This window comes from Gouania willdenowi, chromosome 3 (genome assembly GCF_900634775.1).
Source record: "Gouania willdenowi chromosome 3, fGouWil2.1, whole genome shotgun sequence".
In the NCBI taxonomy this organism is placed as follows: domain Eukaryota; kingdom Metazoa; phylum Chordata; class Actinopteri; order Blenniiformes; family Gobiesocidae; genus Gouania; species Gouania willdenowi.
The window spans coordinates 9556321-9575127 of NC_041046.1; the positions used below are offsets into that span (position 1 = coordinate 9556321).

General features: G+C 36.6%; 1 protein-coding gene across 4 annotated transcripts in view; it reads right to left on the bottom strand.

Moving 5' to 3' along the window:
• The window catches only part of ntrk3b (neurotrophic tyrosine kinase, receptor, type 3b), a 497810-nt gene that overhangs the window by 140486 nt on the left and 338517 nt on the right, over positions 1–18807 (bottom strand). For 2 of the 4 annotated variants that reach the window (XM_028441234.1, XM_028441221.1), the window contains exons 8-11: positions 16684–16983; positions 16119–16133; positions 6553–6596; positions 1523–1625 (exon numbers count right to left, since the gene is read on the bottom strand). In XM_028441234.1, coding sequence (XP_028297035.1) covers positions 1523–1625; positions 6553–6596; positions 16119–16133; positions 16684–16983 — 462 coding nt within the window. The remainder of the gene's footprint in view (positions 1–1522; positions 1626–6552; positions 6597–16118; positions 16134–16683; positions 16984–18807) is intronic. The other 2 variants (XM_028441225.1, XM_028441230.1) reach the window with 2 other exon arrangements.

Consider the following 18807-nt stretch of genomic DNA (forward strand, 5'->3'; position numbering starts at 1 on the left):
CCTTATGAATTTAAAAATAAAGAAATAAAAAAACATTTCCAAAGCTGCTGTGGGCGTCTGAGTTGGATGTAAGTGACAAGCTGACCAATAAAAATGTTTGCTAATTCCCTTAATTTAAACCAGGGGTTCTCAACCTTGAACCCTCCTAGTCGCAAGACACTGGGAGGGTTCGCCAGATGCCTTTAGGAAACTAAAAATATTATTTGAACAGCTTGAGCCCATTTTTGCTTGTTTTTACCCTTTTTCTGCAACTACATCTAACTTACCATATTTTAACCTATTTTCATCATTTTTTTCTTGCCATATTTTTGTTCCTTTTAATACTCCACGTTCTGGTACTTTTCCAGAAATTTTCAATGCCTTTTCTGCATATTTTTTTTACCACTTTCAAAACATTTTTTCACCTCTTATAAACCCTTTCTACCACTGTTACCCCCAATAATCGCATATGTTGACCCATTATTGTCACTTTTTCACCATATTTCGTGCTTATTTTTTTTGCCAATTTAACCAAATTCAAGATTTGTCATGCCCATTATTTGCCAGTTTAAACAAACTGTTCCAACATTGACACATTTTTACCACTTTATCTTTCTGTTTTGGCCACTCTAATTTGCAACTTTTAACCAATTTCTGTGATTTTTAAAATCCCATTTCACCACCTCTTCCACCGTTTTTGGTCACTTTTAACCCATTTAACCTTTAAGATGACTATATACTATGGCGCAAATATTAATAATTTTCCTGGATAACAATATTATTCAGATAAATGAATAAATGTGGTTATCACAGATTCATAGAACATTGATCCATCATTTTGCTGACTTTATGGATGGGCCTCAGAAATCTCTCTCCTTTATTCCCCCTTATAGATGACCCTGTCTCCACATGACTGTTCTTCAATGTTCATGTCTGTGTTCAACCACCTTAAGGTACAGTGGGGGTCCCTGATTTCTGGGACCTTTATTTTGGGGTTCGCAGGCTGGAAAGGTTGAGAACCACTGACTTAAACGACCAAGATCAAAAACTTTCAACATAAAAAACAAAAACAAATACTAAATACTAAACTCAAATAACCAATGACTCTTTTTGAATCTCCAGCTTTATGAACAGCATCAGTTTTCTAATTAATTCACCATCATCCTTCAGGGGAGTTCATTCATCAAATGTTAGGCTGCATGCTTTCTATAGTGTCAAGCTTCGTCTATATGTGTACAAGTGTGTTGGCAAGTTTGAATGCAGGCCTTTTGGCATTTAGAACATAGCTGCACAACACAAGACTAATCACCCTGCCTCACAGGGGGAAAACAATATGTTTCCAAATGACTTTAAGTGCAGCAGAGGTAAAATGCAGGAATTCCACAGTAGCTGCTCTCAGGCATTTTTACAAGAACAATGGTTTCCAAAGAGGATTAACTCGGGGAATGAATATTACATCATGATGCAACTGCTCGAAAGTAGTAAACCATTCCAATTGTTTCCCTGCCTTTTATGCCAGTCTGACATTTTTACACAGACTTACCTTTCATACCGAATTTCGAGCGTCGACCGTATTTGTTGATGAGAACAAAAACCAGGAGGAGTACGACACAAGCGAAGCCAGCCAAACCCACAGCGATGGAAACCTGAGGAGAGATGAAATGAAACGCTTTGTCAGGCTCGGGGTAGCAATCACAGGGATTGGGTTTGCTTCATAATCCTTTCCAGACTTCTGATCACCCTAAACACTGCAAATCAGAGTTTAAGCCACTAGATTTTGACAACTGCATGTTCCCCGACTGCATCAGCGTGGAAAATAGTTAAACACCTGTCTTGTTTGTGAAGTCGTCTGCTTGACAGAATGTAATTTAAATGTGATTTTTATCTCCATCCAGGCTTACTGAGTGATTTAACTCTGAGTAGCTGCTGCTGCTTCAGAAACCTTTGACTTTATCTCCTTTTAGAAATATTTTACACCAGAAATAGTGTTGTGCTCATGATCCAAAAGAGCTGTTTTTCTACTATATTTTATTTATTTTTAGTTGATCAATAACTACAAGCATGAATGAACATTTAAATATTAGCTTCACTTTTTTAGAGAATGTTAAAGCAAGAATTGACATCAGGGTTGGGGTCAAGTATACATTTTTCAGTTACAATTACATTTTCAATTATGATTACAGTGACCAGCATTTTTTCCAATTACAATTAATGTACAATATTTTTTTTTTATCCTCAGAAAGTCAATTCAAATTATGTTCTCAGTTACTAAAGTTCAGTTACAATTAGTCACATTACTGAGCCTGAAATAAATAACCTATAATAAAAGTTAACCTTCCTCTTGTGTTAGCTTTCTGTTAGCATCTTTTATATTAACATGTCCTAAATCAGCTGTTAAATACACTAAAAACAAATATCTATAATTTTATTTTTTTTCTTATCTATCGATTATCTTGTTAGGCTTCATAATCAATTAAAATATAGGTTTTAAAATTTTTGGTGTGGGCGTCTGAGCCTTTTTTGTGTCAGTATATCCCTCCATTGGTATTTTGTTTAAAATGGTAGCATGTGGGAAAGCCTAATATGAAACATATTTTAATAATTGTTCACTACATATGTGTAGAAATGTACATAGAACTGTAACATGGTTTCCCAGTTTTACGTTAAATTATAATTGACAATTTTCATGCTAATTACAGGGTTCCTACAGCTTTAGGCAAATTAAATTCAAGACTTTTTAGAACGTTTTATTGACATTTGAGTTAAAATTAAGACCAATTTCACAGTATCAATATTTGGGGGGGAAAAACAGACATAATTTACATAGGGTGAGGGCAATTTTTTTCTGGTGTCTAGTGCAGTTGTGTAACTGGCAGCCCCCCAAAGTAAACACACAAATACACAAAATGAGAGTAAAATACACCAAAAAACAGACAAAAAAAAATCTAAATCCCTCCAAAAACACAAGGATACTACAAAAATAGCCATAAATCTAAAAAACAACAACAAAAATACAAAAAATAAAAACCAATAAAAAAAGCCATTCAGAATAATATTTGTCGGACAGGAAATTTACATTTCCTAATGTTGAATGTGAGGCTATGAAAAATCCTAAAATCTCACTTATTATGTGTTAAAATTGAAGACTTTTGAAACATTGATTTAATACATTTTAATGAAAATTTAGGCCTTATTTTTAGATTCATGAATTGAATGCCTTTTAAGAGTTTTTAAGGATCCGCGGGAACACTGAATTACAATTACAACGTCAATTATCTAAACTCAATTACAATTTAACTACGATTACGACAGCAACAGATTTTTAAAATTACAACTAAAATTTTAACTACACCATAATTACAATTATTATCAATTAAACGATTACAATTATAATTGACCCCAACCCTGATTTACATAACCAACAACTATATAATACTGACTATATTTCCTATACAACAGACTATTCTGTTTAGTTGGTGCCAGTATGTGTATAGTGTGACAGCTGGACGAACTGTGTATAACATCAACCAAATGGCAGTGACACTAGTCATCCTGTAATGTGTTTATTCAAACATTGAGTTTGGACTGAGCAGTAGCAGTGAATTACAGCGAGCTCATCTACAGCCAGCCTGTAACTCATGAATAACGGATGCCAGAGGGATTAGAGAAATACAAAGTTAGCAGAGAGCTTTCAAATCTAACTGGTTTCTCCAGCTCTCTTTGGGTTTTCAAACCCCCGCCCTTGAAACTTAGTCGATTTCCCTTCACATGCAAACACATCTGAAGTGAGACAGAACAGGAAAAAGAGATCTCGCTTTCATTTGTAAAGCTTGGACAAAAAAAAAACAAAACAAAATGGATGATTCACAGACACAAGACAGAAAATAAGTCATTCTAAGTTGTTCTTGTTTTGTTTGTTGTGCGACAGGAAACACATGGGTGTAATTAACAACCCAAGCCAATGCTCACATCTATTAAGTTTTCCTAGTTCAGGAGACGCCCAGAAAACTGGAACTGTCAAAGCCAATAGTAGCAGCCATTATTAATGTTGTTAATTATATCGACATTGTAGCTGCTATCATTATTTACACATGTCAAGCATTTGGAAAAAAAAAAAAAAACAGCCATAAGTGTAATATTTCACATTGTCCTGCATTTCCTTCCCTTGACATGAAAATGTATGTATTGTAATGTATTTCTTAAAGCTCTACCAAGAAATGTCTTCAATGTTTTACTTTTGTGTATCATAGTTCTATTTATATATATTTTTTTTCATATTAATATCTGCATTCACACTGTAAATATTGTAAATACTTGTGTTGTTGTTGTCCCGTCTTTATATTCTACTGTATATATTCTACATTGTCGTGTAAATGTGTGGGGCGGACACAATAGTCATTTTGAATCTCTACAGGTCTTGTACATACAGTGTATTTGACAAGAAAGATGACTTTCTCTCTCATCATCGTTTTCAACTATACTTTATCTAATAACTATTAAGAAGAAAACATGTTTAATGATATGTAAAGTTGTTTTATAATGTAATATAATGCATTAATATGAACCACTTAATGAGCTTCTTGGTCCACAAGGTTGTGTATAAACTTTATATAATGATAGATATATTAGTATTTTAAAAATACAGTAGCTCATAAAATGTATATATCTTTATTGTTTAATGCTTACCTGTCTATGCATGTTTTTTATGCCTTTTGGTCACATGATCGTCACATGATCTCTAACATACTGTAAGCACCTGTTTTTACTTGTTTTATATCCTGATAACGACTAAGTGGAAACACGTCAACATGACATCCGTGTATTAAATAAAGGATTTTACACGTAAAGAGAGCGTTGAATCTTGAGTTTCGGCTGCCGCTGCTACTTTGTATTTTTCATGTTTTGTTTTTTTTTACATACTGGAGAGACAGGCCAGTGATTCAATCTTCTAATAACTTTTTTGTCCACTTTCTGAAGAGCACCTGAGGAGCTACTTACTGTACTTGTACTGGTGTGTTGAACACAGTGCCCCACACAACATTCAACCTTTGTACAAACATCTACAAACACTTTATTTTGGTCACTGTTTTACTGTAGTCAGACTGCACTGGTGTTTAAACTGTGGGGTGCACCCCCAAGAGGGCCCCCATGACACTGGGGCAAAAGAAAGCTTTATTTATTATTATTACAGTTCTTAAAGTAGATAGTTTTTTGTTGTTTTTAAAGTATTCAAAATGTTTACCCTGTTTAATAAAAGTTACATTTTTGTACCCATTTTGTTAAAATTTGTTAGGATGGGGCGGGGCCTCAAAAATGTTTAGTCTTCAAAACGGAACATAACAGCTTTTGTGGGTTTTCTGCCTCTTCCTACAAATATTGAATGTATTTTTTTTTGTTTGTTTGTTTGTGTTCTTTGAATTATGTGCTAAATTAGGAACAAAGCCTTATATTTCCTGGTATTACATTCTGCCTATGATGTCTTATATTTAAAACCTTATTTGGTTTTCTATTTACTAGTGGACGGATTTTACAGATTTCACAGATTTCTTGTCCACAAACACCACTTTTATTTTCTTATATTATTAATAAAAATCTAGCAATGTTAAGAATGAACGTGTTTTAGCGTCAGCGACATTTGTTTGGTATTGAAATGCATACAAAGCTCCACTCTCAGCTAAGTCAGAAGCCACTATGCATTCACTGAGACATACAATTCACATTTTTATGTACTACATCACATGTCAATCTCATGGCTCAGTGGCAAAATCAAACATTTGGAGCATCCATTTCGGCTCACAGGAGAAATTTAAAATGGCAGAGAAAACATGAATCATTGTGTAAATGAAACTCAACAATATTTGCATGGGGCTCACAGTTTTCCATGATTGCAGTTATTTTTAATGCTAAGCAGTTGAAAAAACTCAAAATTCTTACAAAATCCTCCAGTTTCCTAAAGTTATGACATATTTACCGTAATTAAATAGAAATTGGTAACATAATATAGGAAGTTTAAAGTGAAGATCCTATTAGGACTCATATATATCATGTATTGCTTGGATATTGTCAGTTTCTTACATATTTTGTATTTTATGTATAAATGCAAACTATGGCACAATAAAGTAAAAATTACGGCCCACTTGCTCCATATTTGTCCCATGAACTAAAATGAGTTTGACACCCCTGCAATAGATAGTGCTACCAACTAAAGTATTTATTATGTAGATATTAATTTGACTATAATTGATTAAATACAATGGAATAGCTGAGAAAGCTGTATTTCTATCCAGTGTAATGGATTTCTAACTCGTGTAATAGAAGCAGAAATAGAAGTAACCCACTGTTGGATGCTTTTACCATCATCATTAGCTTCTAAACACACAACACACTATGTTTGCTCTAAGTCTATTTCTGGGTTAGCGCTGCATGTCAAAGTAAAGTACACACCACCCCAACGAAGCTGCTTTGACAAATAAAAAGTGCTTTAGCCGCTGCGTTGAGACGCGGCTCTGTGCAAAGACCAGAGGCGTCTTTTTTAGCAGATGTTTCATCAAGATCATTAAAAAGAAATCTCACCCCAAACGTATCTTCTTCTGGTCGGCCCGAATCTGACGGTGGATCTGCAGAAAACACAGAAAAACACATATATGCATCAGAGGCTAGAGATGGTAATAACTTTTAAAGGATGAAGTTTTCTTTCAAAAACTTTACAGAAAAAACGACTTTACTTTCTTTTTAACTTTAATGGAATATATCCCTTTTTATGCAAAATATCTGCTTTTTCTCTGCATAACCTGTTTTGCAGCCATTTTATATTAAATATGTGTGACATTTCGCAAAAGAAGGCCAAATCAGTGACAGACATCTAAGCAAATCCAAAAACAGTTTATTAGAGCTTTGATAATTCATACTGTGGGCTGAAAGGACCCCTCAACGTTGTCTGATTTAGTGTATTTTTGTTGAAAACAAGATGATTGAATAAAAGTTCAGCCTCGATAAGAGTTGGAATCGGTCTCGTTTACCAATTGGATTGACACAAGCAGAGAAAATCTCTTTCCTCAGCGTTGTACCATGAAAGCTGGAGACAATATAGATGAAAAAGCCATTTTCACATTACTGGCTGATAAAAAGCTCTTTGTCAGCAGCTTGTGTAGTCGTGAACATATTCAAATCTGTCACCTGTCACAGGCATTCTACCAAAGCCTGAAATGTACCATCATTATTGACACTGAGAGAAAAAGTGGCAAAAAGACTGAAAGCACAAAGTGACACAACCACATGCGTCTGCTTGCAAAAAAATGTGAGAAAAATGAAAGCAAAAGAAAAATAATGGACAACAACAAAAAAAAACAACAACACCTTGACGAGCCAAAAATAAAACTGGACACATTAATTCTCTATAAAGAAAATCTAAGCATGTTAGATGTGTTAACTTGTATGTGTTCTAACCAAAGTATAAATGCTATAAGCCTGGCCGATATGTAGCAATAGAAAGCATGAAAATGTGTACATGGGATCCACAATGGCAAACCAACTCAAAATCAAAAAATCCAAGATGGCCACCATCCATATTGCCAATTTGGATATTTTGTCATAACTTTGGTTCTATTTGACATGGATGCATGGTTTCAGTGGTGAATTATAGGTTTTTGAATACTGTAAATTGTGCTCAGACCAAAATTCAAGATGGCCAATTTCAATCTTACCGTAACTTCGGTTCTCTTAAATGGACAATCCTTGTCCACAACACCACAAAGATCATGTTTCTATGTCAAACAGAACCAAAGTTAAGGTAAGATTGAAATTTGCAATACGGATGGTGGCCATCTTGGATCTTGCTCTGAGAACAATGTATGTTATTTTAAGATATATTTATGAATAATTTGCCACTGAGATCATGCTTCTGTGTCAAATAGAACCAAAGTTATGGTTAAGCTTTTGCTTCATCCTGCTTCTTCTCAAACTGAAGGAGAAGCAGGATGAGATTTAGATTTACATATGTTACACTTTGTATTAAATGTATTGATGAGATAGATGAGAACATATGTATTCCATGTTTAGAAAGAAAGAAAGAAAGAAAGAAAGAAAGAAAGAAAGAAAGAAAGAAAGGACAAATAATCCAAAATGGCAACATTCATGCACAATTCATACCCAGTCATACGAGGCAATGTGGTTAAAGTGCCTTGACAAGGACACAACGACAATGAACTGGATAGAGCGGGATTCGAACCCTCAACAATTCGGTTATTGTCCAACCCACTCTACCACTGAGACACGGTCGATTCAGCACACTCAAAAAACGCCATGTACACATTTCCATGCTTTATTCCAGAAGTGAACATATTTTTGACATAACTGCAGTGCTATAATACATGTTGGCTCCTATTAGGACTATTTTATTTTTTAAGCGACGTGCTTGTTGTTTCATATATTTTCATCTCCAATATTTGAGCACAATAAGGATTGATGGCATTTATTGTATAATGATGTTTCGTCCCCATATTTTGCAACTAGTCAAACAGAAGCATCAGCCAACAGCAGGGGTGTTAGGGCCATCCAGAGACACAGCCATGAAATGAGATAAAGTGGTGTGGCGGAGCTCTGATCTCAGGCCTGCAGCCAGGACATCACCCAGTAATTGTAGACAAATGAATAGCCACATGGTAGACTGGCTGCCACTGGCTCGGATACCCTCGTACGTAGCACTGGAGTGTGTGTGTGAGCGCCTCCTCCTCCTCCTCGTCATCATCATCATCATCTCCGTTCTATTTCTCTCTGCTGTCCTCCCTCAGCCCTGCTCTCTCCGCTGACGCTATATCAGTCTCACTGTCACTCTCTCCTCCCCATGACTGAACTCCTGCACATACACAACACTGCTGCTCTAATGTTTCATATTCTGAAAACCTCCTCCATCACTCCCACAGTTCACTAAAGGCAGTGCAGTGCAGGAGTCTCACGTTCATTCATCCCCATCCTGAACTATGATTGATCTTTTTTAATCTGAGCTGATTAAAAAAGAATGGCCTCTCCGATGAAGGTCAGAGGTCACGTTGGTCCGTTGTTTAAGCCGCAGACGGTGAGAAAGCAGATCACACGTTGGATGTAGGGATTTGCACAGTCGTTTGAAAGTGAGCTTAAGCCATTGTTATCCCCAATAATACCACATGCCTGCCACTTCTGACACAGCCACACACTGCCAGCGAGTGGCTTGAGAGCTTAAAATGTTTGCTCTGTGAATGGGAGTTGGAAAAGCAGCAGCATTATTATATAACATAAAAGAGTCTTTAAAATGAATTGGTGTAATGTAAAGTCTCCTATGAGGAATGCAGCAAGGGACGCATGCTGCATGTTAATTCCTCCATGGTTTCTCCTTATAATAGTCATGCTCTAAGAATTATCTTACACTGACATTTTACAAAGCCTCCTCTTTTTTTCTTTGTTTTTTAATAATGATAAAGTGACTAGAAAAGTCATTGGGACAGTTTTGGAACTTGCAAACACATTGGCAGAAATGGAATATGTGAATTGTCTTTGAGTAAATAAGCATCCAATTTGTATTTATTAACTTTGAAAATATACCTTATTGTATATGGAATGTTCCCAGCTAAGTATAGTTATTAACAAGCAGTTAATCATGTTATTTGTACTAATTAAGCTAATGGCAAATTTTCACATTAAATACATATTTAATTAAACATACATTCAATTTGAGCCTAAATCATGTTTTATTTGTCACTCCTACTATAACTAGTACAGTGCCCGTCAGAAGTATGCATTCATGTGGGAGCTTAAGTAGAGTTAATTATGGCCAAATGAGTATGTGTTTGAAGGTTGGATGTACAAAGAGGTGTACATACTCTGTACTCTGTAGTGTTATAAAGGGGTTTATTTGCAAGTGCAAAATAAAACAGTGTGTGCAATTTCCCTGGTTTAATTCTATGGGACATGAACATGATAAATGTGTTTGTTGTTTTTTTTTTTACTCACTTTTATGTTGTTTGTTTGGTGTATAATTCTGTAATGTATGTTTTTTGGAGTCATTATTTGTATTTGCGTATCTTTCTGTTGTGTTTTTGTGCATTTTTTGTATAATTATAGTTTTTTGTTGCCATAGTAGTGATTCTAGAGTCATTTTGTGTAATTTTGTTCATTTCTGTTATTTTGTGTATTTTTTGTATAAATATTTAGTTTTGTGCATTTCTGTTGTCATTTTAATGTATTTTTTGTATAAGTATTTAGTTTAGTGTATTTTGAGTCATTTTCATATTTTTGTTGTCGTTTGGTGTATTTTTCTGTAATATATGTTTTTTCTCTCTCACACACGCTGCAGAGAAATGTGCAGCTTTCAACACAGCAGCCATTGCCGTCAATCACTTCCAGGTGAGGTCCGTCTGGTCTAAATAGCGTACGGTCAAACTAATGTTTTGAAACGACATCATCACCAAATAAGAAAAGGGGTTTATTTGCGGGTGCAAAATAAAACAGCGTGTGCGAATTCCCTGGTTTAATTCTATGGGACATGAACATGATAAATGTGCTTGTTGCTGTTTTTTTTACTCACTTTTATATTTTTTGGTTTGGTGTATTTTTCTGTAATGTATGTTTTTCATTATGTGTATTTGTGTATCTTTCTGTTGTGTTTTTGTGCATTTTTTGTATAATTATAGTTATTTGTTGCCATTTTAGTGTGATTCTGTTGCCATTTTGTGTATTTTTTGTATAAATATTTAGTTTTGTGTATTTTGAGTCATTTTCATATTTTTGTTGTATTTTTCTGTCATGTATGTTTTTTGGAGTCATGTGTATTTTTTTTTATCTTTCAGTTGTTTTTTTGTGAATTTTTTTTGTTTCATTTTACTCATTTAGTATATTTAAATAAATAAATAAATAAATACAGTGTGTGTGTGTTCCGTGAAATATTTGAGACGCTGATAACCAAGCTCCATAGTGATTGTAGCGCCAATCAGAAAAGTAACAAAACTGTGCAAAACAAAATGTTAAGCTCCAAACTACATGAGTGAGTAAGTAAATTAAAGTATTATCTACCAATTCGGCTGCCTTTTTAAAAAAAAACTAAAATCATTTTGTACCTTCTAACCGAGTGGTCAGAGCTTAGCTTCCATGCACGACACCACAGAGAATCCGTAGTTTTCCAGATGGAGAATTGAACAGGTTGAGGTCAATACCGACTCTAGTGAAACAGCGCGTTAATGAGCAACAGTTATATGGTTTAAACAATGGGAAACGTGTCTGCAAAAGACTCACCAGTGGCTGACGGTTTCAAATGATCTTTTAAGATCGCTCCCGTGTTTCGGTCTAAACTAACTTCTTCTCTATCACGTGTGTTTACAGTCTGTGTCTGCTTTGCTGTGTTCGCAGCGATTGGCTCTGGCCGCACACGTGACTCTTTCTCGGGTGAGAAGCTGTGCAGTGAAATAGATATAGATGGTGCGCTAGCGCCCCCTCACACCCTGAGGTCAAAAGTTGAATAGGTTTCACTTGCCATGCCGTCCAGAAGTGAAATAAAATTAAAATAAACAATTTGAAATGACCAAATTACTCCAAAATAACAGACACACACACTTGGGGTATTTGGAACCCGTTGACCAAGTTTCTGGTCGAACTCGCACCGCACACACACACACACACACACACACACACACACACACACACACACAGTATTAAATAAAGGCTCTAACATACATTAACAAAGAGGGAAAAAAATCAATTGTAATGTCCAAATCATACTCAAAACAACTGATAATTGTTGCTGTTTCAGATGAATGAGCGGAGTGTGAGTGAAGCTTTATGGTTGTTTAGTCAGATGCAGAAAGTGTTTCATTGTCATAGGCTGCAAAGGACAAACCGGTGCGTGTTTCTCTGCGAATCTGCTGCCGTGTGTTATACTCTGCTTATGTGTATTGATGATAGCGTTAGTCAAAACATGTAGAAGTCTTTGTGCAGAGACCTTGGTGTACGTTATGTTTTGTATCTGCCCTGCTTATGGCAGTCTGACCAGATCAGACCAGGTAAGAGAATTCTGTATTTAAAAGAGAATTCACTGATTCATGAATACTTCTACATCAACACTTTATTTTTACACTTCAATAAAAACTTACACATTGTGAAACCATGTTATGAATAGTTTATGTTAATAATAACAACAACAACAACAACAACAATAACAATAACAATAACAATAATAATAATAATTATTATTATTATTATTATTATTATTATTATTATTATTATTATTATTATTATTATCCCTATTTTTTTCACTGTGCAATATTCTAACTAATCTACTCTAATATACCCACTTGTCAATCACTGACTAAATACAATTATGGGATTAGAATCTGATGCTACCATTAGCTAAGGAGGAAGAAGCAGGAACGGGTGAGATTATGGCACTACAGAGTGATATTGTGACGTATCCAGCAGCTCACAGCTCCACATACTAACACAGAACATGTATGGTCATGTAGATTATTGATAATGTTGCGATAGTGAGATAAAACCATCAACTAACAGGACCAAACAGGTCATCGCTGCCTGTCGGGAGGAGGGGGGGTACACAATACCCCCAGCCTGTGAGCCAGATAGCAAAATAATAGGTGACACATTGGAGGTAGCAGAGCACCTTTGGATGAGAGATCATCCATGCTCAGCAGAGCTTAGAGGGAGAGGAGGAAAGGTGTTTACGAGACAAAAAATGGCACTACGTACGACAGTTGACGTTCCCAGCAGCGCACACTCGACCAGAGCATTTGTGGAACTCATGAATAGTGTGGCAATGGTGAGATAAAACGATAAAAAAAAAAAAAAAAAAAAAACGGTGAAAGCAGTGACACTCTGCATGTCCGGGAGGAAGAGGAAGTTGGGTGTGTGCAGACTGACGGGAGAGAAACTTGGAGGAACGCCAAAATACAGTAAGAAATCCATTAAACTCTGACCCAGATAGCAAAGTAATAATAACATTGCCATCAAAAGCCCGTTCTAAGTGTTTTTTTTTTGTTTTATATAAGGAAACAATGTTCAGATGTTAGAGTTGTCACTAAAGCAAAAAAAAAAAAATAGCTTTAAAGTCACTGAAAGGGTTTTTTTTCAGAAAAAGGCTGTTTTCTCAGTTTTTTGCTCTGAAACTGAATATTTGTGTAAAACTTGCTCTATTCAAACAAATTTTTGATGAAAGTAGAGGCTTCAATCTTTCAGAATCTGGTGTCAGATTTCAGATATTCAAAATGCTCAAAAACGGCTGGCACTGAGGGGGGTAGAAAATCTGAAAATGGCTGGCACTGAATGAGTCAACAAACAGCTGCACAACATGTGCCACTTTAAGCTTTTTCTCCTCACGTGTGAGTAAGTTCTGTAGTGTGGCTAGTTATGGGGAAAGTCTGGGTTCGGACGCACTCATTAATCCATCTAACTGAGCTTTACATTCTGTTCCGGGAAGTAAAAGCAGCGACTCTTAAAAGTGTTTTTATACAAAATACGATACATATCGATATATGCAATATTGTAGTTTTCTTTATTGCCAAAATAGAAAACTTGATACATCTTGAATCTAATTCCTAAAATATAATGCAGCCTAAATGAAAACATAAATGGTATATGAAGCACATTTGGTTATTTAATATACTTACAGTTCATATACAAGTCAACACGTTGCATATTTACTGTTCATTTCACGTTGCTTGTCTTTAAGTTAGAAATTAACATTTTATTTTATCACATATTTTTTTTTGATTGCTCATGCTCACTCATGTGGTTCTCTGGTATTCACTAATTACTTATTAGACACATTTGTTGCAGACTTTACATCCTTTAACACTTTTTTGAAAGGAGTTTATATTTGTGGTGCTTGTGATTGGCTGATTTTTCATGGTGACTTACGTGGTTCCTTCCCCCGTGGGAGACGCTAAAATGTCAGTTATTAATCTTACAGAACGTGTAACTGTGTCACTTCCTGCTGCTCTTTATGAAGATAAACTCTCTGTCACATTTTACAACGAATTTACACAAGTTCTTTGGTGTGTTGCCGCTGTCGGCACTAATCTTGCGAGAACTGCCACACAGGCCATTTCAGATGGCAGTTCTCGCGATGCTCGTGATAGCGTTCAGTTTAGTAAGGCATATTTCAATTATTATTACATTAAAATACGAATTGTTTACAGGAATATACTAATATGGGACGATGGCGGACAGAGGGGTAAAATAAGGGAGTTTCCTGGCCAAAATACGATACTTGACAGGTATGTTTATTCCCCCCTTATTTTTCTCTTTCTCATGGTTCGACCCAACGGCCCACCAGGGAAATCCCCTGTGTCCCCATACGCCAGTACGCCCTTGCAGCATACTTATTGATTTTAATGTTATATATGGTTTGTATCCCAACAGAGTAGGTCAGGTGATTTGTGTAGGTGTGTATAGAAACAAGGGCCATTTGAAAAAAGAGGCTATGTCCTTTGCCAAAGTAGAGGAGAGACAAGATAACAACTGCTGATAAAATGCTGAGGAGAACTAAGGCTATGTTGACACAGCAGGTCACTTTTCATTTTTTTGGCCCATATCTGATTTTTTCATGTCAATGTGAACAATACAATTTCAATTTTTTCAAATCCGACACAGGTCACTTTCATATGTAGATATAAATCCGATATGTATCTGAGATTTTGCAATGTGACTGTCTGAACGGCCAGGTTGCATTCTATCCAACTTTTACATCATCAAAATGCGATGACGTCATAATTCTGCATCCCAGGCAGGGGAAGAGGGAAACCTTGGCGGAGGATGTAAGTAGAAAACAAGACAGTGGAAGGAGGCTGAGTTCTTAAAATTAATAAATATTTATTACATTTCACATATTATCGGTGCCACACACAGGCTGAGACAAGATGTCTGCATTTTTATTTCCGTAAACAGTGCGTGGCTGCGTACACACAGAATGCCATGGGCTCTTTGCGCGCATGCGGGTCACTTCAGGGTCGCAATCCATTCATACTCTAAACTGATGGAAGACACATTTAATGTTTAAATATGAACAAGCACACAAAAAATCTGATTTTTAAAAAAATATCCAAATGTAGAATGAAGACCTGCAGTGTGTGAACGTAGCCTAAGATCCAGCCTGAAGGTGACTGGCTCTGACTCAGGGGGGTTGACTTGAGCCCAAAGCTGTGCCTGGTGAGTGTCCTGTTTTTCCCTATATAATTCTTATTCCTGTTGAATTAATTCCTAACTGTTAAATATCTGTTAATAAATAACTGATTGATTCAAAAGAAACAAATGCTCCAACGCTGTCTCTTTGACTAATCTTAAGTTTGAACAACTAGCAGAGTAATTCCAACTTTGCTTACACGATAGATCTTCCAATTTTGTTTTTTACATTTGTCTGCTACGATTAAAGTAGAAGGCAAAGTGCAATAATATACAACAGTGCTATGTGCGGTATTGAGGGTAATGTTCCCATAGTATTATTGTATGTATTCATTACTTCAAAAAGTGTTGAGTGGCATCAAGACACATTGTCAGACAGTGTTAACAGTGTTAAGGTAGCCATAGCTACCATAAGTTGCACAAGGGATAATAGGGGACTATGAATACTATAAAAAAATACAAAATATAGGGATAACATGCCTACTGGCCTATAGCTAGCTCTGATTGCTGTCAAACTGTCAAACAGTGACCTTCTTGAGTGTGTAAGTATGTTATTGTGGTGTAAAGAACCAACACATTATTTGTACTTACGACTCAGCCTGAGCTTGTATAATAACCTGAGTTATGCCTTCAAGCTACCAACAAGATTCTACAATAGAGTGACGAGATTAAAACAAGCCTGTGGTGGCCTTGAGCGTGGCAGGGTTTATGAAATGTGAAAAGCTCTCGACCTGATCAATAACACCACCACAAAAAGCAGCAACATGAATAGCTTTTTGTAGACGATGACACAAAGCAAACAAATTTCTCCATGGTTATTATCAGGAAAATAGACTTCACCCATCAGCAATTTGGTGTGTGTGTGTGTGCATGTACGTTTGTGTGTACACATTGATTCTAAACAAACAAACAAACAAACAAACAAACACTATGAAACAATGCTGAGACAGCAGACATAGCACTTGAATTGCAGTAACACTCACCTATTTCCATTATGTCTGCAAGAGAAAAGATGGAAACTGTCACGCCAAGTTAATAAATTGACCCACAATATTAACCTTGGAATATTGACCATGGAGAGAAATTTGCCAGTCTTTGTGGGTTCATTCTCGCACCTTGTGAACTCAGTGTGAACTGCCAGGGAACAAATCTACCTGACTGAACTGTGTATGAACCCTCGAAGCTCTCCAACCAACAGGGATCCACTACACATCCCACAACTTGTGTCAGGAGATTTTAATAAAAGCTAAGAGTTCCCAGTTGTTCTCCACCCTTGAATAATGTTCGGTGCTTATATAGACAGTAATTTATACAAGAAATTCAGCTGGTCAAAGACTTGTTCCAATTACGAGGTAGCCATTTTTTTTCTCCCATGACTTCATATTTATTCAAACCAAGTGTATGAAAGATGTCAAATGGGCCAGTATGTCTTGTACAAATGCCTTCAAACCCAACACCATATACTACTGATGTGATATCAGCACTCGCTGAAAAGACCAAGACATTGGATCACAATACCAACTATTCAAGGCGACATATCAAACTCACCATTGTCATCCGGGGCCATCAAGAAGTGTCCATAAACTGTCTTGGTGACTGTTCCCAGAGGATTGCTGGCCTCCAAAGTGTAGTTGCCATTGTTGATGTGTGTTGGGTTTTGGAAGGTGAGGCAGCCTTCTAGGTAGTCCTGGTAAAAATCCATGTCAGTTCGGATGTACTCATTCTGGAGAATCTCCCTCTGTTTGTAGAACCAGCGTAGCTTGGGATGGGGGTATCCCCGAACAGTAAACTCAATGCAGGTATCCAAACGTTGCTCTGGTTCAGCCAGTCTCAGGATAACTGGAGGAACTGCAGAAAAGATAAAGAATCATGTAATCTGTGTCAGCTAACTTAGCTAGAAGAAAAAGAGGCATCAAATAGTTATTAATAGTTTGGGTTACCAAAGAAATGAACACTTTTACACATTTTTGACAAAGGCAATGATATTTTAAAATTCAACAACCCTAATACATTCTGCTCTTACAAAAAATACAGATATGAGTGTGTGAGGCATTTGCAGGAAACTGATTAACACAATAATTAAAACAATTTCCAAAAAGTAGATAGTAAACAACTTATTTCCAACTTGTTGATCAATTGTTAACCACACCTTGGCTTCTTATCTATTGAATTATCTTAACTAAGTACACACTTGTTCTCCGAGCGCTGTCAAAATACACAGTGCAATAAGTATGTTTCAATGCTGGACATAAAATGCAGAACAACCTTTTTCCTATTTGAGCTTTGACATGATTTCCACAGAGTTCTAAACCCACAGAGTGATTGCACACTTGGCATTTAATAGCAGATTACTTGTGAGCGTTTGGGAGAACTTTACCCATGCGTCACAGCATGCAGCAGTGCTTGGAAGAAGCATAAATAAAAATTCTCAACAAGCGTTTAATGTCGCTTTCCTAACATTTGTTGTCAAAGCTCTGAATCCACAATATTGCCGAGCTGCGATGGAGTTTATCAATTCAAAATCATCAAATACTTTTATTTATTAATGAGTCAAGGTGTTTGTTTTTGCAGAGGCTGATTCCGCTTATGCACCCTTGAAAAGAAAAATAAGGGAACCATCTGCCCTTATCCGTAATAATGATAACAGCCCACCCAACCAATCCCATGATGCAACCTTGCTTTGTCCCTTGCTGAAGCCTGAGGTGTACCGGTACGCATGGGGGCTCTTGCTTATTGAAGGGGACCAGAAGGATGAATGTCATTCTTTTACTTCACACAATGAAAAACTAAACATTGCATGTTATATTTCAAAAAAGTGGGTTGACTAGCAACGTTTCACAAGCCACTTAGCAGTTTGTAACACGACATGTCTAGCACGTAGTCTCTCAGGAAATACTTGGGAGACCTCTAGAGCAGGTTATCCCAGGACACAGCTAACGCAAAAGAGATGCGAGAAACTCCATTGGATGATGAGCTCCTTATCTCATCTCTGAAGGTAAGGCCAGACACCCTGAATGGAATTACCTGTTTGATTTTACCTTTGGCAATTTCATTTTTTCCTAGCCACAATCAGTCATCCGTCCCTTGTTGCTTCATGGCCTCAACAGTAAAGAGATTTTCTTAGGCTTACTCCAAGATAATCAATCAATCAAACAAACAAACAAAAACAATCTCAAGCTCCCACTGGGCATTAGGCAAGGGTACACCCTGGATAGGGCACCAGTCCAACGCAGGGCAACACACTAACAGACACATAACCCATCAAATTTACTCCTTGGAGCAATTTAGAGACTCCAATCAATCCAATAGTCATGTTTTGGATTGTGGGAGGAAGGTGGAGTACCCGGAGGAAACCAACGCAGCAAGGGAGAACATGTAAACTCCACACAGAAAGTGTTCACCCCAGTCCTTGAAACCAGGACCTTCTTGCTGTGAGATGAATGTGCTAACCACTCAGCCATTGGTTAAACACAATGACAATTAAAATCTGTCTAAATCAATAAAATTAAAACTGTTTAATGTAAACAAAAGAGATTGAATGTCAGAAATACATGAAATGTGAGCAAAACGTGGCTCAGGTGGTAGAGGAGATTATCTTCTAATCAAAAGGTTGGAGCTTCAATCCCAAGGCTGTACCTGCCCATGTGTGTATATGTGCAAGACACTGAACCC